Here is a 27,030-nt window from a genome sequence, read left to right on the forward strand (position 1 = left end):
AGAACCCAACGGTTATTCAATCTTTTGATGGATAGCAACATTCCCTTGAAACTAACATGGTGTTGAGGCAAGAGCGTGCTGTTTTGTCTGATGCATTAGCTGAGATATAGCGTGATATACGACGACTGCAGCATTAACAAACAGCATTTCTCGCCTTCTAAAACGGAAGAGTTTTGATATTAGCATCCGTTTGATCTGCCGTGGGCTGCTCCTTCCGCCAGTACGTCGTGGCTCATAATGAATTACAATAGCGTGGCTTGACAAGGTCTAACCTCAGCCAGAGAGCTGTCACTCTAATGACAAGGCCGGCGGTGAAGGGACGTGCTAATCCATTCCCACACTCGGACAACAGTGTCACAGCAAAAAGCCAAGAGGTCACAACTTGCACCAGCCCTCTAAAGATCTTTGTCAAGGAGTTCCATTAATGAGGTGCCCCTGAAAAGGGAATAGATTGTCAATATGGAAATGCCACCAGAGTCTTTTCTAATGGTTGTTTTGCCAACTGAAATTCCATTAGGCTCTTTGCAATCGTTTTCCCAACCGATTTAAAGTGGGGACCAACTCTTGAAAAGAGAGTGATGGGATTAAGAGAGAGAGAGAGAGTTTGCCATGTCGGGGTCTGTGAGTTTGCGGTTGGAATCGCTGTCTTTCATGACTTATTGGCATGGGAAGTGAGAACCACGGCTTCAACAAAAAAATTAACATTGCAAATTACACCATGATGAGTCATCACAGTGTAATTTGCAATGTTAATTTTTTTGCAATGTTACATTTTTTTGCAATGTTAATTTTTTTTTTAATTTTTTCTTATTTCCACACAACTCCTTTATGCTATATTAATGACATAGTTAAATATTGAAAATGGGTGGATTTCCCCTTTAAGTCCTAATCGAAAAGGTAAACAAAATATAGCACATCTACAAACAAAATATATTTTTTGAATGCCAAAAATAGCAAATGACCAAAATAAGATAATAATAATAAACTTTATTTGTATAGATTAGCACCTTTCATGACATGAAATGCAGCTCAAAATGATTTACAGAGCAAGAATAAAGCACAAGTGCTTTACAGAAAAGGTACAAATAATTTAACAATAAAGCAAAAAAATACAAAAAAAATAAAAGCAAAAGCATAAAACAACAAAAAATAAAAGCCAAAAAAAGCAGTGAATCAGGCAAAACAGTGAGGACATGAATAACAACACAGAGATTTAAAAATCAACTAAAAGCAAGAGTGAAGAAATAGGTCTAAAGCTGTGCTTTAAAGCTATCCACAGAGGCTGCCTGTCAGGTTCAAAGTGGTTAAGCTCTGTGGAAAATCCGCAATGAGAAGGCTGACACTTCAGATAAAAGGTCACAACTGCCCACCTGAATCTGCCACAGCCAAACGCTCTGTGAATGTGCTTTATATTGTATTTACCTCATCTGACATTGGATTACAAACTAAATGGAAATAATAATAGTCAGGGATAAACCAACCTAAACCCTTTGCCTGTCTTTTAGCTCATCAAATTAAATTCACCAGAACTTAACACACTGAAATAACGCATTGGTAATATATCTCATTTCATTTTTGAAAAAATTAGAAAAGAAATAGAATACTACTGTTGCAATTTACATGAATATAAAGCAGTATCACCATTTTATAAAAATCTATCTTTTTTAGTTTCTAATCACAGATCATGAACTTGAGTTTTTAATTCACCCACCTCTTTTATTTACCATTACATCACTGATTAAATATTATACACATTACAGGTTAAACACGCAGCTGCTGTTTTATTTAGTGTATTCCAATTTCAAAGACCCCCCAATGTTTTTCCTCTCATTGGTTTGACACAAGGCTAACATGTTGAACTTGTTTAAAGCTTTCCAGAGTGATGATGGAAACGGCTCTGGTATTGCACTGAGCGAGGACCACATCCTGCCTCCAGTGTAAACACATACAGTTCTAGGTAGCACTAATATTAGAGACATATCTCATTTGGTTTGAGGCAGAGAGCATAGCTGCGCCTTTCAAGGCATAAACAGCTTAAGAACTCTAAGGCATAAACAAAGGGATGCATATAAAAGTAGGGAAAGGAAAGAGAGATGGCAGGGGGTCTAAATCTTTCCTTTTCTATGAATGTCATGGTAAATTCAGCAGTCAAATAGCATTACAGACAAACACCCCATATCCGCCATGAAGGAGGGATTAAATAAACTAGCGGACATTTTTCTAATTTTAAAACAACAGAGCCTAAGCATAGTCAAACATGCCCCTCCTATCCAAATGTACTTATGAAAACATTTCTGCTTGTCATGGTAGCAGTTTAGAGCCAGCGTATTGTCTGGAGGTCATGAGACTCTTGTCCATTGTTGTTAGTCTGGTGGGCCCTCATCTCTCCAGCTATGGGGGGACTGTCAGGGGCCACTGGGCTCCTTCTGAATTCCATTCCCTTGAGATAATAGTGGGAGAAACTGGAGCACTCATTGTTGACTGCAACACTTTAAGCAACTCAAAGAGCCAGCAGCCGAAAAGAGTTGAGGGCCCTCAAGATTCTTCGCCCGACCTCTCACCTCTTGATGCGTTCGGGAGAGATGGGGAGAAAATTCACAGGGCTTTACAAAGGGGACCCTTTCTGCTTCTCATGCCGCAAAGCTGAACTCTAGTGTTTGAGTAAAGCCTGATGTATACTGGGTTGCACACCGAAAATAGCAATCTATTGCGACCCGTTGTAGATTGGCTATTTTCAGTGCGCGACCCTGGCGCGCAACTAGGCATGAATCACCCTTAAGAAGCAGATTATTGTCCCTGCGGAGCTCAACAGCAGATTGCAGAATGGCCGATGAGGCGAGCACAGTAAACTTACTTCTAATCTGCCCTACACATCTGTTCACAAGCTTCGTACGGTATATGGGTCAATAGGACCGTTATGGGAGGACTTAATGCATGTTGTTGTTTTTGTCTGCATTGGTAAGTAGTGCTAAAAAGGTTCTAAAAGTATCTTTCATTGGCTATGCTGAAAAGGGCTTTTCTCAGCTTCAATTGTGTCAGTCAAACATAGCCAGATGTTCTGCACAGACAGGCACAAATGAGCCAAACCAAAAAAACAACGTCACCGAATCCTCCCATTTCATAATCACAGTTCCAACGAGCTGGGCAAAAGTTGGCACGTGATCGTCGACACCGGTTGCGTTTTGGAGGATGATTGTTTTGACTGCTTTCTGCCTCCATGAACTCCGATTATGATTGTATCACTGTGTACTGTATCATCACACAGATCGCGGTTAAGAGGATTAGTGCTGCTTGCTGCCAGAGAGGCTGTTGTGTTGGACTCACAGACTATGGCATGTTAGCCCACCATCTGGGGGAGCAAATATGTCAGGCCTCCCAATGCCAGACCACAATGCAAAGCTGAGATACAGTTACTGTACTAGGATTGATGCTGCGCTTTGTAGTCTGACACTGTGAGACACGCACGCACGCACGCGCGCACACACACACGCACACACACACACACACACACACACACACACACACATCTGCCAAAAGATTTGTACGACAGATTTTGAGGCTTTAGTTCAGCACTCTTTCAATGCAGAGGTTCAAGAGCTTAGCAAAATAGAATTTATAGGCTTTGGATGGGAGTTATGTTTTCGCTATGGGGGGATTTGAATGAAACTTTGTGGAAAGTTTGGTCACAGGGCAAGGACGAAGTGATTAACTTTTCACATCGATTGCCTATAAGATGGTTGTGGCTTCTTCACAAAAAAGCAATTTTTGAACAGATTGTGTGCCTTGTATGCCTATCAGCAAACATAAGAGGAGGTAAACCCTACATTAGTGGCCCAATCACACTGCCATATCACTGGCATCATTCTAACTGTATTAACTATTTGAAGCTGTTCAACAACAGAAACTTGAGATTAAACCCAAACACATACAGTAAACCCACTCTGCTGTGTGTGTACAGTACTGTATGTACAAACTGGCACATCATATATTGGTCTGCACAAACCTGTCATTCTTAACAAACAGCAAAACAAAGATGTCAGAAATGGGAGTGTGAAAGCATAATTTAATGGATATGCTTTCATTGGATCGTGGAGCGCTCACAGACAAAACAAGCAGGTGTGCGTTGGAAGCGAACGTTTCACGCCGACTTTCATCTCCGCCCGTCACAAAGGATCATTTGAAATACGCTTCTCCCTTTCAATTAGGGGAGTGATGCCGTTCCTGCTTGTGCACGAGCATCTCTAAGAAGCCATAGACACCCCCATCGTAAATTGCTGGATAGAAGATGGGACGGTATAGAAACCCACAGAAAAGAGCAATCTGAGCTGTGTGTGAGCTGTCTGACTGTAACAGGAGGAGTTCAGCCATTAATCAAGAAGCTCTTCTCATTATCATCAGCGAGAAACGCTGACTGTCTCTGTCTGCTCGTGCCTCGGGAGTGCTCTTTCACAAGACACGCGCACGCAAACACACACACACACACACACGCAGTGTTCTCCTCTCCAGAGAAATCACTGTGTAGCCTTCGCAGCGAGGAACATCAACCTCAATGTGACAAAAAAGAGAACCCTGAGTCTAAGCCTTTTTGTATGCAAATCATCAACAATATTGAAAGCGAATGAGAGGCCAATTTAGCCCAGCTGCAGCAACAAACGAGAGGAAGAACCCACAGTCGTCTTCTATTATGCTTACAGCTATCTTTCCGGAGTGTTCATTTCTCCTTTAAATAACACAGCCAGTGGAGAATAGATAAGTAACACCCTTATGGGATTATTATAGAGGGCTTTTTCTGTGTCCATAGAGTCACCACAATAAGGAGTTCATATAACTTTGCAGGGGGAATGGAGAGGTGATGAGATACCTGCGAGGGGCGCCGTCTTCGTGAGGCTGGATGATGACCACCTTGACAGTGGTGGAGGTGCGCAGCAGGTCGATCATCTGCTCGTGGGTGAGAGTGGCGACTGCCACCTTGCAGATCTCCACCAGCCGGCTGCCCTGCCTCAGGCCCGCTTTCCAGGCGAAGCCGAAGGGCTCCACGTCCGCCACGATGCCCTCGAAGTTGACGTGGAATCCGAGCTGGCCCAGGCCGTTCCGACGCAGCGTCATCTCCATGGTCTCACAGCCTCTGGTCGCGATCTGGGGGAATCAGAGCCAGGATTGATAATGAATTCAATTGCTAACTGTGAAGAATTTATACTTGGTGGCATTGACGAACACACAACTTGTGGGATATGAACTTAACTTTGTTAACTGTGGCGTCGCCATTTTTTGGGCATGTCATTATGCTAAATGGTTCAAAATCTTTCAATTTTCGCAATCTTTCAAAAATAACAGATCTACAAGCTCACAACGTCTCATGATGTGATACGTTGTGAGCTTGTAGATCAGCTATTTTACTTTATCACCAAAGTTTAAAATAGGGCCTAAGTGATTAATTGCACATTTGAGAAGGACTTAAGTTCAGTGATATTATGGACATAGGAAATAGATATCACTCTACACAGAAAGACAGCAACTATGAAATGCTGCTCCAGATACCACAGTCCTGATTAGGGGTGAAGGAATGTAACATACTTAAAAGCAAAGATCCCTCAGCACAGGATGGAGTATAGACTATAGTATGTAAATTCTGTAATGTACACACACACACACACACACACACACACACACACACACACACACACACACATACGAACGCACACATGCGCACAACCAAACAAAGGATATACAATGCGGCCGACTGGAGCATAAAGTAAACCGTGTCCTTAGGCAGGGTAGTGTGACCGTGTTTGTTTTGCTAATCCAAAGAACCTTTCAAATGGAAGTAAATAAGTGGATGCATCACAGAGCTAACAGATTAAGCCTAAGAACAGCAGAGTGGGCTGCCAAATAACACACATATGCTGTGCACATGAACGCACACACACACGCACGCGCACACACGCGCACGCCCACACGCACACGCACACGCACACGCACACACACACACACACACACACACACACACACACACACACACACACACACACACACACACACGCTTCTGAGGAAACTTCCCCTACATGGGGTTCCCATATCACACATTGCATGCATAGCGTGCAGCATGGGGTTTGCCAGGCACACTTGGAACGCTTATATGGACTCAAAGCCAAGCCTATCAAACCAGGCTGGAGTTCTTTCTAAAGAAGAATACTGTAAAAGGTGCATCTATTTGCTATACTGCACCACACATGCAGCATCAGTTGCAGTGGCACCAGTGGTGTAAAGTAACTAAGTGCATTTACTTAAGTACTGTACTTAAGTACAATTTTGAGGTATTTGTACTTTACTTGAGTATTTCCAATTTCCAATACTTTTACTTCTACTCCACTGCAGTACATCTCAGAGGCAAATATTGTATTTTTACTCCACTACAATTATTTGAAAACTTTAGTTACTAGTTACTTTGTAGATTTTGATTATTATTACAAAACATTAACCACTTCAGCCCTATATACATTTCGGCCATTTGAAAATAGCAGATCTTTAAGCTCAGCTTGTAGATCTGCTATTTTCAAAATACTTTTATGCATTTGAAAACTGGGTAATGGGACATTCTGCATAATGAGTACTTTTACTTTTGTTACTTTAAGTACATTCTGATGTGGAAAACCACACTCTCTCCATCTGATCTAGTTGAATCACCCATCAGATTAGTCTCGGGTCAATCCTGGCTGACCGCCTCCATTTGTCTTGGAGTGGCAGCTGGCTTCACGGACACATTAACTAAGACTATAACCTGTCAACACTCCACCAGATTCTCGCACTGGCAGAAATCCTACCCCACATGAGAGAGACTGGTTCCCAGTCAGCCATGATGAGGCAAATACCTGCATTAGCCCTGCATCTCCACATGGTTTCAATCCACATCGGTGATTAACTAATTGAAAGGCTTATTACGGGAACTCTTTGAAGGTAAATGGGCTGAGCGTATGTGTCGTGATGGAAGCAGTTGAGCAGAGATTGCCAGTGACATTAAGACCAATACGATTTTTTACAGTCAGCCTACAGTATGCTATGCAGAATGTACAGGCTTATACAACACTGAGAGTTGTGTTGACGCTACAGCACTGAGAGGAACTGACGAACATCTACAATAGCCAGTGGTGGAAAAAGTACTCAAATGTTTTACTTAAGTAAAAGTATCAATACCGCAATGTAGAAGTACTCTGTTACAAGTTAAAGTCCGGAATTCAAAATGGACTTGAGTAAAAGTACAAAGTATTGGTATCGAAATGTACTTAAAGTACCAAAAGTAAAAGTACTAAAATGTTTGAAAATAACTGATCTACAAGCTCACACGCGTCGTGAGCTTGTAGATCTGATATTTTCAAATAGCCTAGGTATAAAATAGGGCTAAAGTGGTTCATGTATGTTTTATAACGTAATTATTTATATCTGCAAAGTAACTAGTAACAGTACTGTATTGTAAAAGTACAATATTTGCCTCTGAGATGTAGTGGGGTAGAAGTAAAAGTAAAAAAAATTGGAAATACTCTAGTAAAGTAATTTACTTAAGTACAGTACTTGAGTAAATGTACTTAGTTACTTTACACCACTGACAGTAGCCAAGATGTGAAGGAACCTAACTACTGTAGGTATTAGGCAGACATTTGATGGTTTTTGGTCCACGCCGCAACAAATCAATCAAACTGCCCTTGTCAGAAATTCATTAAGCCTAAATAATAGCTTTCAAAATGCCATCATTGGGTATTTTATTCAATCCATTCAGAAAATGAACGTGCCTAGGTTGTCATTAGGCCCAAATGCATAATAGCTAAATCAGACAGCACACTCATTATCTCATATGGAGGAGTGGTGGTCTATAAAGTTATTATGATAATGGTGCTAGCGTGATGTCTGGCACCATGTTCTATAAGAGCTTGTGTTGCTGCTGTGACAAACGTGACAAGACGATAGACGAGTTTTAAAGTGGACAGACATACAAAAACTGCTGTCAAAATACAATCGGAGCTTTCAGCGGGCCTCCATAACATCCTATTACAAGGAGGAGGACCTGTAGTATGTCCATGATGACAGCATTATTTCAGAAACAACAAACCAAACCTCTTTTTTTGTCATTCCTTTATAACTTCAAGGAGCATTACAGTACAACTAGGGTGACTCACTCATTTCCTCAGCGCTGTGTATGTTTTTGATTCCCCTCAGAACAGTGTGAAAAAATTTAGTGAATCTAGGACAGTGGCAACTGATTAAATGATAAACAAAGGAAATATTCCCACAATGCTGTCATGTGAGGTAAGAATAGAGCCAGAAGAATTGTTGTCGTGTTACGATTTTGACACCCAAGTATTAATATCCTCCTTTGCTAAACACCAAACTAGAAGATGTAGCAAGTTGGCCAACTTTGTCTTTCCCAGTTTAGGGTTAGTTGTAAGACTAAAATATTTGCTTTAGCACACGCCCATCTGACAGAGCGCCACAAAAAAATGGTCAAGTGATGTGAATTGTGAAGTTCTGATCAGGACAGATTATCATGGCGGACAAAAGTATTCCGAGAGAGCCCAAGTTTGAAATGATCTGAACTATACTTTGACAACTGTCTAGCAGTGTTGATTTCATTGACTAAAACTATGACGAAAAATGTTCGTGAGGGACTAAAATGTCAGGGAGGGACTATAGTGGAGAAGAGATCCAGTAGAACTCAGTCACTATGCTTGTTTGCGCTCGGGTGTTGCGCTCTGAAAATAGCAGATCTACAAGGTCACAGCGTTGTGGGCTTGTAGATCGGCTATTTTCAGCATGCGACCAAGTGTAAAATCAGCCATTACGGCGCCATCAAGGCTCGCCAACATACATTTTAGTCGACTAAATCGACTGTAGATTTTGGCGAATAGAATCTTGTGATATTTAGTCAACTAAAACTAGACTAACACTAAAACTTTTCAGATGACTAAAATATGACAAAAACGAAATGGAATTTTATTCAGAAGACTATGACTAAACTACATCGAAATGTGCTGTCAAAATCTACACTGCTGTCTAGTCTCAAAAACAATTGAGCACACAACCACCCCAGCTCAACCTGGAGAGAGGAACATTATCAAAAAAACTCTTTTGTCCTCTCTCTCTCTCTCTCTCTCTCTCTCTCTCTCTATCTGCATGTTATGTTAGAGTGGGCAATCTGTTCATTCTGTGCTGCCTGGGTCACATTACATCACAGGCCCGGCCGCCTGTAAATCCTCCCCAATGAAACACAACACCAGTCAACCCCTGGGACACATTCAGGCAAACACAGACACCTTGGGGACACAGCCAGTACGGTCTGCTCATACTGGGCAATAAGCCTATTACCGCTACTTCTGACTACATGGGCTATAAGTAACACGAGTTAGCTGCTTATTTATTAATACTTTTATAGCTTTTGAGCACGTCTGAATCTACTTCACAAATCCCGGCAGATAAGCGGACAGCAAACTTGAAGGGAGATTACCATAGCTAATGAGGGAGTGATGTCTTGTGGCTAATCATAGATGGTAATATATCCTGCACTGTCCTTCCTCAAGAGAGGCTCAGTGGAGACTGAATGACAAGTGCATCCTTTAAAATATGGTAAATATGCGAGTTGCATCTTCTGTTGTTTGAGGTGAGTATATCCAGTATATCGAAGGGATTTCCAAGCACTCCTCCAGTGGCCTCATTAAAGCTTTTTTTTCCACTTTTGAAAACTTCTCACCTTTAGGAGTGTAATGATCTTTTAGCCATCACAATCCCATAAAGAATTGAGGCGTGGGTGTACGGTAGGGGCACAGTGTTAATTTATCCATTCGTAAACGCTCGGAGTTAACACTGGGGATTTTACTGTGTATTGTAAAAGAGGCACATTAGTGTTTATTGACATTTGGAGGGAGTCAGCCATTAGACCTTTTACTGGTAAACCAATACATTTCGTGTAAATCTGCATCCAGACACCAGATTGACTTTCAGCTAAAAGCTAACCACTTAAACCCTATACACATCGTTGACCGGGGTCCCCCAGGGGTCTGTCCATGGCCCACTCCCCTTTTCCCCCTGTACACAAAATCTCCAAAACAGCAGATCTACAAGATCACAACGTGTTGTGAGCGTGTAGATATGCTATTTTCACCAAATGTTCGCCCCCCCCAGAATAGGGACGCTAGGGTTCATGAGAGTTAAAGGGGACCAAAGCCAGCAGGGATTAATGTTGGGCTAAAATCAGTGGTGTAAAGTTACTAAGTACATGTACTCAAGTACTGTACTTAAGTACAATTTGGAGATATTTTTCCTTTACTGGAGTATTTCCAGTTTTCAGTACTTTTACTTCTACTCCACTACATCTCAGAGGCAAATATTGTACTTTTACTCCATTACAATTATTTCAAAACTTGAGTTACTAGTTACTTTGTAGATTTAGATTATTATTACAAAACATACATTAACCACTTCAGTCCTATATACATTTCGGCCATTTGAAAATAGCTGATCTACTGTACAAACTCACGATGCATCGCGATGCGACGCATTGTGAGCTTGTAGATCGGCTATTTTTTATACATTTGAAAACTTGTGAAATGGGACATTCTACATAATGAGTACTTTCTACTTTTGGTAATTTAAGTACATTTTGATACCAATACTTTTGTACTTTTAGTCAAGTAAATTTTGAATTACGGACATTTACTTGTAGAGTATTTCTATTCACTATTGATACTTTTATTGAAGTAAAAAAATGTATTACTTTTTCCACCACTGGCTAAAATCAGTCTTCGAGTTTTGGTCTCACTCCCAGGCTCATTGTACTTTATAGGAATCAAAGTGTTGTCTTGAATCATCAGGCATTAATAAATAAACAATGGAAACTGTAACCGGAAAAAATAAGCCAATCTGAGGAGCGGAAGCAAGGCACTGGATACCAACAACTAGGACGGAGGAAGGAAGCAGATGGCTGGACCGCCTGGGCCTACTTAACCTAACCCTGTCACACAGCACAAACCAGTGTTGATTTTGACAGCACATTTTGATTTAGTTTAGTCATAGTCTTTTGAATAAAATTCCATTTAGTCATATTTTTTATTTTATTATTTTCTGAAAAGTTTTAGTGTTAGTCTAGTTTTAGTTGACTAATTATCATCTAAGTTTTAGTGTTAAGGCGGTTACACACCGGCGAATATGCGAATATACGCAAAATTCGGACTCGTTCCGAATAATTAAAAGACGCTTTTTTCGCTCCGCGAAACTGGTGTGGAAGCTTGCATTGACTTTATAAGGTTTTAAAAAAAACCGTATTATTCGCATGAAAAAAATCACCCCGGTGTGTAAGGACCTGCAGTCTAGTTTTAGTTGACTAATTATTAATTATCTAATTAAACACGCACCTGTCCACAGGCTAGAGGCAGAACACAGGGGGGCCGGGAGAACTTGGACTAGCAGCTACCTCGATAAGAGTGAAGGAATCAGTTCAGCCCCTCTCTATTCTTAGTCTGTCAGACCCAAAAAATGTGTTTCTATTTTCCTCGACTCCCCCCCCCTTCAAAACTGGGTTGGCGCACACGGGTCTGCTGTTGTCCTCGTTCAATCGGCCTCCTCCTTATCTGCAATCCAGACATTTGGCAATCTGACGATGGACCACAATCACATCATCCCTAATCTTTTGCCCTCTATCAAATCGGCTTTCTGCCACGGTGAGTGGCATCAGGCTTGTTTTTAGATTAAAATGCTGTGTGAGGTTTTGGAACGATTTATCCTAACCGAAAGGAAGAGAACACCTGCAAATTGGTGACCTATAAGCCCTTGTTAAAAAAAAAACTTGGAAAAACTAAGGAGAGTATTTCATTGGGGATGTACACGGTAAAGTTGAAACACAGTCTTCATCAGGGTCCATATTGGTTAAGCAAGCGAACAGCTCTGTTGACATTATACTGTAATGAACATAAAATAACAGGGTTTGTGGTTCACAGTAAATCTACAATGGTATGTGGAATATTCATAATACATCCTCTTCTACCACAGGCAGACCACAGCCGTCAGCATTCAGCCAAAACAACTTAATGTCTCACTGTCCCATTTAATGGCAGAGGATATTTTCCCGGTTATGTCATGCAGATTCCGTACTCTGCTGTTATTTCAGTTGACATAGAGTCACAAGGTCAAGTTTAATGAAGCTACAGCATGAATCTACTTAGACTAGAAGTCAGCTAAAGGTAAATGGTTTGGGAGGGATGTTCTACTGATCTCTTTTACAAAGCCCGGGAGATGAACATTGCCATAGCTCACAGGTTGCATTTTTCTTAGACTTGCGAGGTCAAAACCACATTTTCTGAATGTCAGTGCAAGCCAAAGCCGTGATTTATACTTAGTTGAGCTCTTCAATGTTGACGTGTGTGGATATAGCCGATCTACAAGATCACAACATGTTGCATTGCAACGCGTTGTGAGCTCGTAGATCAGCTAATTTCGGTGAGTGACATGGAGTGCAACCAAGTATAAATCAAGTTTTAACATGCCGTGGGATAGATCGATTATTATGTACCTACTATTGGATAATAACACAGTGCTACAGAGGCAACTTCCAGCTCTACACCTCAGACAGCAATGACCCAGTTTTTATTTATACAATGTAATATGATAACTTTCTTAATTACAGTTCTTGTCTCTATTTAACAGACGGAAAGTGCATCTGTGAGAGTAAGCAAACATGTGAGATGGAATCTCTCCCCATCCGTAGGAGAGTGACTGAAGTCGACTGAAGCTGATTACAAACGACTTGTCCTACGTGGACATCTATGGGTCTCAATGTTATTCCACTGATGTGATCCTCTTGTGCTGGTACATATGTTTTGTATTTTGGCTAAAGCGTCGTCTTTGATATGGAAAGATTTGAACCAAGATAAAGGTTAAAAATACAAAAGATCAGCTCGCTTTGCCATTTGTTTTCATCTAGCTGACATAACGTATTATAAGCATTTTAACATCACAGAGAAAATTCCTCTCGAGTCTCTAGGAATTGATGTGTATTTGCATTTGGGCACGGACCCCCATCTGAAAAGATTTAGTGCCAGGGACCCCCATCTGAAAAGATTTAGTGCCAGGGATCCCCACAAGAGAAGATTTGTGTTCTTTTCACGATTTTTCAAAAACTGTTCTAAAATAGCAGATCTACAAGCTCATGTTGCGAGCTTGCTATTTGTGTGGTTAAAAACTGATTGTGATGATATAGCAACTAATTTAGCTGGGGACCCCCTGGTACCCCTGAGTGGTCCCTGGGCTCCACTTTGAGAACCACTGCTCTAGAGCAGTGGTTCTAAAACCTTTTCACGTCAAGGACCCCAAAATTGATAAATATTTGGCCACGGACCCCCATCTGAAAATATGTTGTGCCAGGGACCCCCAGAAGCAAAGATTTGTGTTAAAAATGTTCACTAATGTTCAAGATTTCTGAAAAATAGCAGATCTACAAGCTCATAGCGCGCACTCTGTGCCGCGCTATGAGCTTGTAGATCTGCTATTTTTAACCAGGTTAGAGTGGTTAAAATGATTGTGATGCTATATTAACTGCTTTTGCTGAGGACCCCCTGGAACCCCCCCCAAGGACCCCTGGTGGTCCCTCATGGGCCCCACATTGAGAAAACCACTGCTCTAGATGACTCACCTCTAGTCTCTGCACCATCTCCCTGATGTCTTCCCCACAGTTGTCGTGGGCGGACAGCATGACGCACTCCCCGCGCTCGTAGAAAATCTTTATGCTCATAATCCCCGAGGTCCAGCCGATGACGTCGCGGCAGGAGCAATTGAAGATCACGTTCTTGGAGTCCTCCTCGATGAGGACGATGAACTCGTTGGAGATGCCGAGCAGGCAGTCCACGTCCATCGACTGGCCAAAGTCGCGCGCCCGGACGCTCCAGGTGATGGCGCCGACGCTGAAGAGGTGCGCGTCCTTCCTCGGCTTGGCCTTCTCCTTCTTCTTGGCGCCGAGCGTGATGAAGCTGAATTTGACGGCGGAGTCGATGGTGGCCGTGCTGACAAAGTTCTCGGCCAGGTCCTTGAGGTACTCCTGGCGCGTGCGGGTGGCCATGGCGCGGAACTTCTCGGACTTGTGCGCGGCGTTCTCCCCGTTGATGACCTTCGCCAGCAGGAAGTCCCTGAACACGGCACTCTTAGGGAAGGTCACGCTCTTAGGTATAGGAGGGCCGAACGGAGGCACGTCTTTAGATCTGGACACGGCCACGCTGTGGAAACAGAAGTAACGGTATCAGTGATAGTGCTACTAGGAACGGCTAAAGTATAGCATTCTGGCTGTGACAAAGAAAAATAAGGTGCCGTGAATTGGAGAAAATTGATTTAGGTAATGAGTGGTTATTTGAAAGATCTGTGAAATTAGATTGCTTTCATTTCTGATAGGAGGATCAAACGGAGGGGTCTAAAAGGCATGACTCATTTTGCTCCACTGATTAAATGGTATGTTATTAACAGGAGCCGTCTTGTGACTTCAAACAACCCTTGAGCAGAAAAGTCATAATTCATAATTTCAAGGTGAAAATAAGAACTGTACAACCTCAAACGGATCAAATAAAGCCTTGTGATTCTCTTACATTTCTATGAAGTCACGAAGGCAACCTGGGGAAGCATTAGCACACTGCTATCATCATTCCCTCAAATTAAGTTGCCCTAAATGTTCACACTCAGCCGTTTAGCATGAGAGATACATTTTATGTGAGAGACATCAAAGGATAAACACATTCTTAAATGTCTTGGGGGGGTATGACTTTATCTTCAGCAGTTCTCTTCTTCCAGGGAGAAGAGCTGCAATAATTGGGGGCTTGAATCAATGTCGTCAATTTTAAGTGTTTTCATCCAACCTTCTCCTTCCAGACAGGCCTTAGCCGCCTGGGTGGATTGAGCGATAAGTAAGCCTGCTGGGGAGGATGGTGGATGCTTTCTGTCTTTACCTGTAGCAGACATTTTCAGTGCAGGGGTTGTGGACTTTGACAATGACAAACACGTGCTGGAAATGAGAGCGGATGTTTTTCGGAGTGAAGGGTAGGGCCCCGGGCTCCTGGAATACGATGGTGACGATATCGTTGCCAATGTGCCTCTTCCGTAATAACTAAAACATTAAAACAAGGAGGAAGGGACACAGAGAAAGACAATGAGAGTGAGGAAAAATGCCACAAGAGTAATCATAAAAAGGCCCAGGTACAAGGAACAGCGCTTAGCTTAGCTGTGAGAACAGAGAACATATGCGGGCTGTAAAACTGCCAGTACTGATTATTACTCTGTTATATTGAAAGGATTACGAGGCTGTCACTCAGGGAAATTAAATTGTCTCTTCAATCCCTACTCGTCCAGGGTTTCATTGCATATCCATTTATATCCATCCTCTGTATCCATCTTTGTCAATCTTTTGTAATAAGAGAAAACCTTACCACACAACTTCATAAAAGTATAGTTTCATTTCCACACAATATTATGTAATTGCAGTTTTAATAAAGATGGTGTTTTCCAAAATGAGTTCTACAAAGCGTCAATTTTGTAGACGTTCGTAAGAAAGTTTTACTCCAAAGATGGGTATCTGCTTTTTCTAATTAACACTTAATTTCATCTTCCCTCCCAAAAACAAGCCCTTCAAACTGGAATGAACTACCTTTGGCATAAATATAATTGCTGTCAGCAGGATACCAAATAATTTACAGAGAGCAACAGCGCCGGTTGATTTAGTTCTGTTGAAGACATTCCAGCTCCTTTCTGTCGACCCTGATATCGCATTCCAGATGTTGGAGGAGAGGTTAGGATCAAAGCCTTTAGACAGCACCAGAATTATGGTCCCACAAGACACAGAGCTTAGACAGTTTATATTGCTGAATGAATTAGGCAGTAGGCAGTTAACCTGTTTCTACAAATTTGCTCCAGAGGTGTGAAGGAGCAGAGAGGATGGGTAAACAAACAGGATTAGAGATCACAGTAGTGCATTTGGAAGGGAAGAAGTATAGGGATGAGAGGGGTGAGCTCTGCTTGGGCTGGTTGAAAGATTACCACCAAGGGATTAAACGCTAATCCCGCACCGTACAGATAGTATTGTGAGGAGAGGGAAATCGAGGAGAGAGCGAGAGAGAGAGAAATAAAACCCTCCAATCATGGCAATCGGATGCCTCTAGGTGCAGGGGACAGATGTGAGGTATCTTAAGTGATATGTCTTATTCTGTAAAACAGCCACTTCCTATTTGCTAACCCCTTCCCAGGGCTTTAGCATCTTTACTGCTGGTGGTATCTCTGTAGACACACACACACACACACACACACACACACACACACACACACACACACAGGTTCCGTTCAGGGTATCAAGTAGAAAATGCTGTTCCTTCATCCCAACGCTGCACACACACACACACACACACACACACACACAGGCTGAGAGGGGTGAACTTAACGTAATCAGGGCTTCACCGGGCCATCACTCGCCCGGCCCGCCACCGGATCCAATTAATCCCACTTGTTAGCACAGACAGATTTAGAGCCCCGGACGAATGCCACGCCGGGTCTGGCCCCTGGGGACGCGTTGATTAAAAAAGCTACTACGGAGAGCCGTCGCCATGGTAACGCGCGCGGTTTCAACTGATAGGTTATTACCGCAACGAGAAGAGGCCCTGGGGAAGATTGGCAGGCGGTGCGATTGGATGTATCCTGAAAAGGAAGCCGCATGGGGGACTTATTACCACAGTGAAGGACCGGCTCACCACCGCTAAACACCAAGGCCCAGTTCGCCGCTCAGGACTTGGACAAGAGGATCGTACTCGACTGACCTGCTGTCGGTTGTTGGGCGTGTAGGGGAGCAGCGTGGACACGTGGAACATCAGCTCGTAGTCCTTATAGGTGGTGTACAGAGAATGGGTGCCTGTTGAGTCCGCTGGAACACAGAGAGAGGAGTATAGTCATGGAGGGGGCCACATTCAAAGCCACAGCTTTGTGATGCAATGATGACTTCAGGGGTGATTAATTTTTTTTCAAAAAAAAAAATCCCATGGTTTTGGAACCCCATTTTTTCACCCAGTGCCAATTGTCTAAGTAATCCTGGGCGCTACACTCCCTCTGTCAACCTAGGGAGAACCCAGAGCTGAACTCATGCCTCCTTCAATGCATGAGGGATAACATTCAGGGGTGATTTATACTTGGCCACAAGGCAAAAATAACAGATTTTGTGACTTGGCCGTGCATGAAAATATAAATGCAGTACAGAGAGGATCAAGGGAGGACAGTTTTCACACACAACAATACTGCAGGTAGCAACATGGCAGGCATTATTATTTTTATGTTATTGTTTTTTTTCTTCATGATTTCTTATTATTAATGATTATTCAAGTATTGGGAGTGTAACAGTCTGTATATTCATGTTCTTTTGATGTGAATGAGGCGTATTATCTTACTCTTGTTGTCCAGCTGAGCTCTGTACTTGGTGAAGCCTTTGAGCCGCACCCTCTGGCCCAGCAGGTCCAAGAACTCGTCCAGAGCCGGCCCGGCGCTCTCGTTGTTGTACATCTCCTCCTCCGTGCTCTGACCTGCCTTGCAGTACAGCACTCCCACCTTGTGCTGGAAGCTCAGCTGGAATCATTGACAGACACACACACACACACACACACACACACACACACACACACACACACACACACACAGAGGAAGAGCGTATTTGTAAATATTTGTGACACCAAATAAATCGAGAATGAGTTCCACTTTCTTGATTTATGTCTTTTTATTGCCTTTAAAATTATATAGATGTCAAAGGTGATGTAGATATAGTAGACTTTAATGGCTTTTTGAACATACTGTATTTTCAATGGGTCTCATACTGTACATAGACTATAAAAATGAATGAGCGAATTTATGAATTCAGACAGATAGACAGACAGACAGACAGACAGACAGACAGACAGACAGACAGACAGACAGACAGACAGACAGACAGACAGACAGACAGACAGACAGACAGACAGACAGACAGACAGACAGACAGACAGACAGACATGGTATCGTAAGTACACAGTAAAATGACAAAATCTCAGTGTTAATTTATCAATTTGTAACACAGAGAGTGTACAAACGTTCATTTGTGTGTGTCAAATGAACGCTCATAATTTTACAATGTAGCCTATTCTGTAGAGATGATCTCTTTCACACACTCCACTCATACATAAATCAGACATGCACACTGCCCAGCATGTTGGCAGATGAATTCCGACTTTCCATCCTACCACAGCTAATGTGACTGAGGGCCTTCACAAAACCCTCTGCCAACCAACCAGTTGAAATCCCCTTTTGTAAAGGCAAAGCTATATGGCCTCTCCCAAGCTGTGGGTAGAGCATAAATCAACCTGAGCTAATAGCTGCTTTCGAGGAGCAGCTGTGGAACAACTAGGCGAATAAATTGCAGACTAGGCGGTAAATTGCACACATACGACATGATCACCTTGGATTAGGATGGTATGCTCTATAAGCTACTATCAATTGCATTTTAATCCTTCGCTATAAGACTTGTGCAATAACATGCATATAATTTCTTTCATTTGTCATTGACTCCTCCACTGTTAGCTGTGTTATAGTTGAACACAGCTCGGTAACTTAAGCACATCAGTGGTTTGGGATGAAGAGACACGTCTAGGACCTAATTAAAACTCAACATAAAAGCCCAGCTAGCTGGCCCTAGAGGCCGTGCTGCTCCTTACTTCCAAGCATATTGACTGAAGGATTAGCGTACGCTATATTGTAAACAAAGCAAAAACTGAAATAAAATAAAGTACCATAATTTAAAAGTGCCTCAAATTGTGAGGGTTCATCCTCTGAAGAGCATACATGCTCTCAGCGAGTTCCGTGAAAATCCACCGAATAGATTTTGGGTTATATTGTGTGCAAGTGGACAATATGGCCTCAGGGTGGTGCTAGAGGAAAGGCTGTGGGGTCACAAAAATCAGTAGGGTTCATTCTCCGGGGAGCATGAACGTGCACAGCAACGTCCATGGCAATCCTGTCAGTAGTTTTGAGATATCTTAATTTGCGTCTAAAGTGTTGACCAACATTGCAGAGACGAGCAGTGAGAGAGGACAAGAGTATCTCCACCTGCTGAACCATGAAGTCGTAAAATCATTCATCACTGAACACCCCCAAAGAAGGATATATCCGTCTTTTCAAATCCAACCGTTAACCGCCAAAGACGTCATTTCAAACGTCCGTATGTCCGTAATTTTTTGGGGGGATAAACGTCCAGAACCCAAGATAACGTGATCCGAAGATTTACTGCTACATTCACTTCCTGGTTAACTTATTACATTAAAATCCTGTATCTCGGCTACTGTGTACTTTTTTTTTTTACTATGTATTTTTGGCGAAACATGCTATTTTCAACTGGGTATAACAAGAGAATGGGAGGTCACGGCTAGAAGCAACCTGCCCCCTGGCAGTGAATGTGTTAAGCCAAATTCTCACTCGTTACAATGTTCACTGAAAATAACAGATTTTCTGTTGAAAATCTGTTATTTTCCGTCATACAACGCAGTACAAATCAGGCTTTATAGTAGCTCCCTGACACCAGACATAGGAAAAAGGTAAAATAAAATAATAAAAAGACCTGTTGCCTCATAATCTCAACTGTGCACATCATCCTGACACAAGGTCAATGTGGAAAGACAGAAAGTCTTAGTGAGTGCAGCCGGAGCCCCAGAAGTAATCTTTAAAGTGTGAAAAAAGGGGGAATTGCCTGGGCTGTGTGTCTATTTTCCTCCCTCATATGGGTTAACCGTTCACTGTGTGCGTCTGACACTGTTGTCATGGTGACTACAATGTAGGCCTGGATGTTCTAAGGCTCCTGCAGTAAGTGAATGGTATTACATCATCGAGGCGTGCGACCTGTGACACAGCCTGATAGGCTGTGATATGGTGTCTCTATACCCGATGCATGCTCACTTAACCCCAAGCTCCTCCTAAGTGACCAATCGCATGTGTGAGTATTTAACTATGAGTGTATGTATACGTATATACTGCTGAAAAGAATTAAGGGAACATTTTGATCTCTTAATTTATATGAGCAGTTTTTGCTAGCAGTATAGACTGGTCACGCAAACTGCTCACGCAAACTGCTCAAAAGAATTAAGGCTGAATGTGTGTGTGTGTGTGTGTGTGTGTGTGTGTGTGTGTGTGTGTGTGTGTGTGTGTGTGTGTGTGTGTGTGTGTGTGTGTGTGTGTGTGTGTGTGTGTGTGTGTGTGTGTGTGTGTGTGTGTGTGTGTGTGTGTGCGTGTGCGTGCGTGTGTGCATAATCCTGGGGCAGCAGTGGCTCAGTGGGTAGAGTGGCTGCTTGAGAATCGGAAGGTTCCATCCAAGTTCAATGCCTGGTTCCCCCTGGGTTAGTGTGGAAGTGTCCTTGAGCAAGAAACTGAACCCCTACACTGCTCCTGATTGGTGGTTATAGGGCCTTGCATGGTTTGCCGTTGGTGTATGAATGTGTGTGCGAATGGGTCAATGTAAAGCGCTTTGGATACAGATTACAGGCGCTTTATAAATGCACCATTTACCATTCTTATTTGTTTACCCTTTATTTTCCACTTACCACATAATTACAGTGATAGCAGATGGCAATCAAATGGTAATTATTTAAATATAGTTAATAGAACCAAAACAAATGGATAATAAGTGCAACAGAATTTCCTAGCAAGTCCATGGAAATTACGGAATCTAGATTGTAATAGTTTTACAGTTTCAGGAAAGTACAAATAAGAAATGTACTACAGTACATGAAAACCTCACCCCCTGCAACATTTTCCCTTTCAAAAATCCCAGATTTTTTGTTTCACAAATCACTTAATATCAGAAGTTGAACTGTGTTCCAAAAAACTCAACTAATCCAAGCATTCTGTCAGGGAGGTTGCTCTGTATTGATTATGGTATGATTTAGTTATAGCTATAGGATTTAGCTATAGTTAATGCAGTCTGTGTTTATGTAGACAGCCTTGTATTTCTGGCGTCTTTGGATACATTTGCACTTTTCCAGTGTCCGTTTATGCTTGGTAACCATATGATTAAAATGCCATGACTCTTTTATTTTTTTGGAACACAGTACTATTAAATTGTTGTTATTGTCACTGTACATTTGCACTTACATGAAATGTGTTCTATCCAACGATATAAAGGTAGACTACATTATATTCATACATAGTATATATACTAAGAAAGTGCTTGGTATTTATTGGGAAATGTGCATGGCTTTAGTTTAGAGTTCTAATACATGTTTAGCACACGCCAAGTAAGAAACAAGTACCAGGAAATAACTTTCTAATTATACACAATCTACCGTAGCTTTGGTTCATGGATATAATAAAGTACGATGCACCATGTTCTGTCATTGTAGTTATTTCGTACATTATGTGTACTAAACATGTACAGTATTAGGAATGTAAAATAAAGCTATAAAGTCAACTTTTTGTACATACCCAGTAATTTCTTTGTATATTGTACTTAGACTATGCACTTATTTGTATACTTTCCTAATGAGTGTATTTTTGCCACTAGATGTTTCCAGTGGTCTCCATATATGGGCGTGTCACAAAGTGTGTGAATTCGCACCCGATAACCTTGTTAACGTGAGTGGGACATGACGTAATATGTCACCTCTTGGGACCAATCGCACCCGTTAACATTGAAATGTGAAAGCCACATAAGCCAAATTTAATATAGGATGATTTGCCTGATATTCTCTGAAGTGCTTTTGATGTAGTTCGGCTCAGCACCACAGGATAAAGAATATGGGAGAAGGGGAAGTGGCCATTATATCATTATGAGAAAGGCAAAGATATCCCATCTAATGGACTTATTGTATGGCAGTCTGAAGAGCTGGATATAAGCTGACCGTTTTCTCCCTGTACTCCATTCTCTCCCTCATCCTCTCTGTGTCCATTGCTGCCTGGAGGCAGTGGAAACCTGCCCTCCATAATGAAAAACCTAAGTGGACTTTATATAGTATGGAGATGGAAAGGGACCTAATGAGGGGAGAGGGAAATGGGAACGACGGTCCCTTCGGACAGCGCCGAGACAAAACCTCAGAGATACAGCAGTGTCCTGAGCCAAGTGTGTTACACAACATCACTGACTTTTGTCTGTACTGCAGTGTGTGCCCATACAGTACGAGCCCCGAGGCCACAAACACAGTCTCCTAAACCCTGCCTGCTGTTTGTACTACTTCGTGCAGATATCTATTGTGATGGCTGTACTTTAGGCTGGTATGCAGCAACGTGCCAAAATAGACTCTGTGGGCTATCTATAAATTCCAGGAATCTCTGTATGTATGTATGTATGTATGTATGTATGTATGTATGTATGTATGTATGTATGTATGTATGTATGTATGTATGTATGTATGTATGTATGTATGTATGTATGTATGTATGTATGTATGTATGTATGTATGTATGTATGTATGTATGTATGTATGTATGTATGTATGTATGTATGCACGTTTGGTCATGTTTGGGCTCGTCTTATAACTCTGCATAACTTGATAAACGCTCATCCAATTGATCCCACACTTGTATTGCTAAGGACCCAGTGAAGTGCAGTCTTGAGTGTAAAGTTGACCGGATGAGCGGTTATCCAGAACCGACCCACTCCAATTAGGCACCCGTTCCGAACAGCAGCCACGAGCAGAACAGACCAATATTACACTATTGCAAAATAAGACCCGGGTTCGAATTTGACCCGACTTGTCTCTCACATCTGTCTCTCTGTTTCCTGTCTCTCTGCACTGATCTATATGAAATAAAAAACAAAACAAAACATCATTTATATATAACATAACAGCATGGGAGTCATGGGAGTATTCCCCTTAACCTATATTACAACCACCACTGATCTTTGATTGCTTTTGTACCACAATCCAAACTCTTTGACAGCTTAACATATTTGGTGAAATGTGTTACTATTCAGATGACAATCATTCTGTCATTCTTCCAGCTTTTGAATAGTCTTAACAGATGTTCTGGTCGGTGCCATTCTCTGCGATTTCTATGGCTCGCCATCTAAAATCACATCTCAAAATCTGATTACCTGCCAAATGTGCTTTTCCCAGTCCAGTCCAGTATGTAGCCATTTCACACCAATCTAAAATGTGATCTAAAATACATCCACACATGCCATGTGCTCTTGTTACAGTCATGGACCATTACAACACAGTAATCTATTACGCTTCTTTTTTTTGGGGGGGGGGGGGGCATCTGTGCAGAGCTGGTTCATGGCGACTGTGGACCATAATCGCTCCAGGAACGTCTCACTCAGCAGGTGTCCTTTCTTTTCCCTGGCCTCGGAGAACGACTTGGCATGCACACATGCTCTTGCACGGGTATAATATGCATGCAATACACACACAGTTCAGTTAAGTTTCGGAGCTGAATTCCACACTCAAACTAAATAGGTCTGCCAAAGCACTCTCATGTTCTCATCGCTTTATGAGATCTAAGAATTCTTCCTGTCGAATCTCAACTTCCCCACACAAACACATTAGCTGGGTGCTGAAAGCTTGACCCAAAACTTTAGATTATGGGGTGCCTGACACTGGCACGGTCGGCATTGCATTAATGATTCAAACAGAAGCGTATACGAAAATACCAATGTGCAAATATAAGACTGGCGGCTACGGGGTGTTTGGTTTTTAGGTCTCTGAGGTAAAGTGCCAGTTGGAACGGCTTCAAGTCTCGCCTCCTCCATAGCTCGTTCACAAAGAGCTCCAGGTTTCACAGATGAATTCCACTCTACGTTCATTTCTCTCCATGTCTCAGGTTGTAAAGTATCAGTCCAGACAGCCTCTCATGTCGTAGGCAAGATGGGAGAATAGTTGTTCACTATGATGAACAAACCCTCACATCATGAAAAACCTTGTATATCCATACTGTACTTCATCTTCTTCCATAAACTAATGCCCTTAATAATACTTTGTCGTATGACAGTGTTCGAAAATAGCCGGTCTGCAAGCTCACAATGCATTGCGAAGAGACACATCGTGCGCATGTAGATCGCAAGAACACATTTTTATGAAAAAGGACATGTCCAAAATAGGGACGACAGGTTGAAAGTGATTAAGTCTGTCTGTGGGTTTTACAAATATTTAACCAATGGAAATTACTGTCTTATCAAGAGTTTGTGACCAAAATAATAACTACACTGGATCCATTGAAACACAGGTTCTTTCTGGATCCATTGAAACACAGGTTCTTTTTTTTTTTCAATTTACTGATATGTAATGTTTCTCTGACATACAAGGTTTGTGCCCGACAGCGACTACATAAAACATGAACCACATACAGTAGGGTCTTGCAGACAGACCTTCCTCGAACCACGTGTGGAGCTGATTGATGCAGATAATTGGCTTTGGGATTGTGAGTTAGAAAGGCTGTCATCCAGATCCGCTAAGGATGGTCACTAAACTCGCTTACAGTGGGCATGTGAGCATGTGTGTGTGTGTGTGTGTGTGTGTGTGTGTGTGTGTGTGTGTGTGTGTGTGTGTGTGTGTGTGTGTGTGTGTGTGTGTGTGTGTGTGTGTGTGTGTGTGTGAGAGAGAGAGAGAGTAGCAGTGTGTTAAAAAGATCTGGACGTGCAAGAGGGACATAGTTGACACATTCCATTATAAGAGCCTGTCCCTTGTCAGACGGAGGGATGGGCCAAGCTAACGAATGCAATTACGTTAATAATCCAGCGATTCTCTGATAGTTAGACAAGCTCTACAGTAACACACACACAGACACACACACACACACACACACACACACACACCCCCACACACACACACACACACACACACACACACACACACACACACACACACACACACACACACACACACACACTTTTCTATCTTGCTATTTCGCTCGATGAGAAATTAAAGGGCTTAAGATCATACAATTAATGAATATTCTTCTACTGTACTGTGAATATGGAGTAGCTTTATCTCTCATTTCCATTACCGTTACATTGAAACAAAGGATAATAGAAGATGGCGTCCTCAGCCATCCAGGCATGATATCAACTCGGCTGCTCCCTGATGAAATACGTTGTGAAAATAGATGTTATACTGAGTCTGTATCTGAGTGTCCTTTCAGCAGAAAAAGCATGTCAGAGAAATCGATGGCCACTACTGTGAGCCAGGCATTCATATTGATTCTATTTAAGTGTGATATTGGCTTGTCCTTTGCGTCCACCTGGGAGGCAGTGAATATCTTAAGCAGTGTTGACAGGCACCCCGCAGATGGCACACCGGCTCCTGCCATCCCAACATAAGCTTTGCCCCAGTAGTGTTATCCTACAGATGATGTAAATTTTCACAAAGTAACACCAATAGATCGAAATACCTCCATCGATTAGGGTTAGCGAAAGGAGACTCCTTATTGCTAGATTGTGGATTCAAAACCACCCAGGAACCCAACAAGGTGCCCTTGAACCAGGTTGTATGCGGCAGCATCCAATATGTGAAACTGTGGGAATGAGTAGGAGGGCTGTGCTCAGCCAAATCTTAGACATTATGCCATGACCCAGACAAAGACACCAGAGAGTCACCCTGGCAGTGCACCTTGGCCGTCCTACATGTTAAACTCCTGTCATCCTCTGCAGTGGAAAGCAGTTCAAATCATGATTAGCTACCTTGTCAGACTTTGAGTTGAATTGAGTCTGTGACGAAGAAGCCATGAACTATGTCAGACAATGTATGCCAGGCAATGTTTTGCCTTGAGAGGACAAAACATGGCATTTTCAGGGTAAAGCAGTTTCTGTTAACCCATTTAGACCTGAGGCTGATTTAAAAAACACCCTCTAAATCCTAACCTAAGGGGGAATTTTTTTTAATCATGTTGCTATATACACAGCAACATCTAAAACGACACAGATGCTTTCCCGGTTTTAACGGTATAACAACATAGGCTTTCCTGGTCTTAATTGGTTAATACAAACAATGACCGTACCTTTATTTTTGTATGTATTGGTATCTGCTATCATTGTACCAAAAGCTACGTGGCTCATAATTTCGGACACTGAGAACTCTGTCAGAACTGAAAATAAGTGGACCGGCTTGTAGACGGGTGTAAGTGGCGCTGTCCAACTGAACGATCTAAGATGTCAAACCATAGTTCAACGACAAATGTTTTTGTAGAGACGTGGACATTTTGTCTGGGATGCTGATAAGATGACAGTACAGTCTGTGGTCACCATAAATCCACGTGAACGCTACGAGCCAACATGGTGTTACTCACCCCTTGCTCGTCCAGCTTGAGGAGCTGTTCCGGGACCTTGGGGGAATTGAGGGACAGCCGTAGACACTGGATATTGAGCTCCGGGATCACATACTCCAGCACCTCCTTTAGTGGCAGTCCCCGGGCTGTACCATGTCTCGCTGTGGACGGAACAGCATCTTCCAGGATGGCCCCACGGAGCGTTGTGAGCTATGAGGACAGACAGAATGTGAAGATTGATTCCGTTAATTATACCTATACTGCCTATTGCATGACTGGTACTGTTCCTTTGTAAAGTATCCAAGGTTCTGCTGTCCTTGCGCCTCTGTGTCACAGTCAGTAAGTTCTTGACTCAATGAACAAAAGTATTCTTATTTTACTTTAATTTAAATCTCATTTATTTATTTATTATTTCATTTATTATATTATAATCTTCAAAACTTATTTGAATGAATACAATGTTATTTTAACCATCTGTGTGTGTGGCTGAGTACTGTATGTTTATACAATACACCTACATATCTGCAGTGGTGTTTTCCCTACTCTTCCATTATGAAATTTAGACCCCAGTGTCGGTTAGGACACTTGATACTGTACAGTAGGTGGCAATGCCAAAGCAGACGGTGCTGAAATGCTGAATAATAAGGCACAACATGGATCACACAAGGCAGATATGTAGGCTGATATAATGCAGTCATAACATCCTCATGAGATATTATTATAGGCCAATAGCGCCATTACCGGCTCCACCGGACAACATTAGGC

The 27,030-nt window shown here is 42.2% G+C and overlaps 1 protein-coding gene across 1 annotated transcript in view; it reads right to left on the reverse strand.

The window, feature by feature from the left end:
• Positions 1-27,030, reverse strand: part of LOC308101105 (signal-induced proliferation-associated 1-like protein 2) — a 122,877-nt gene that overhangs the window by 39,500 nt on the left and 56,347 nt on the right. The window contains 6 exon segments of the mRNA XM_080450441.1: positions 4,862-5,136; positions 13,670-14,246; positions 14,967-15,124; positions 16,821-16,924; positions 17,442-17,616; positions 26,287-26,475. Coding sequence (XP_080306567.1) covers positions 4,862-5,136; positions 13,670-14,246; positions 14,967-15,124; positions 16,821-16,924; positions 17,442-17,616; positions 26,287-26,475 — 1,478 coding nt within the window.

Source organism: Gymnoscopelus braueri (genome assembly GCF_963280865.1).
Source record: "Gymnoscopelus braueri genome assembly, chromosome: 14".
Lineage (NCBI taxonomy): Eukaryota > Metazoa > Chordata > Actinopteri > Myctophiformes > Myctophidae > Gymnoscopelus > Gymnoscopelus braueri.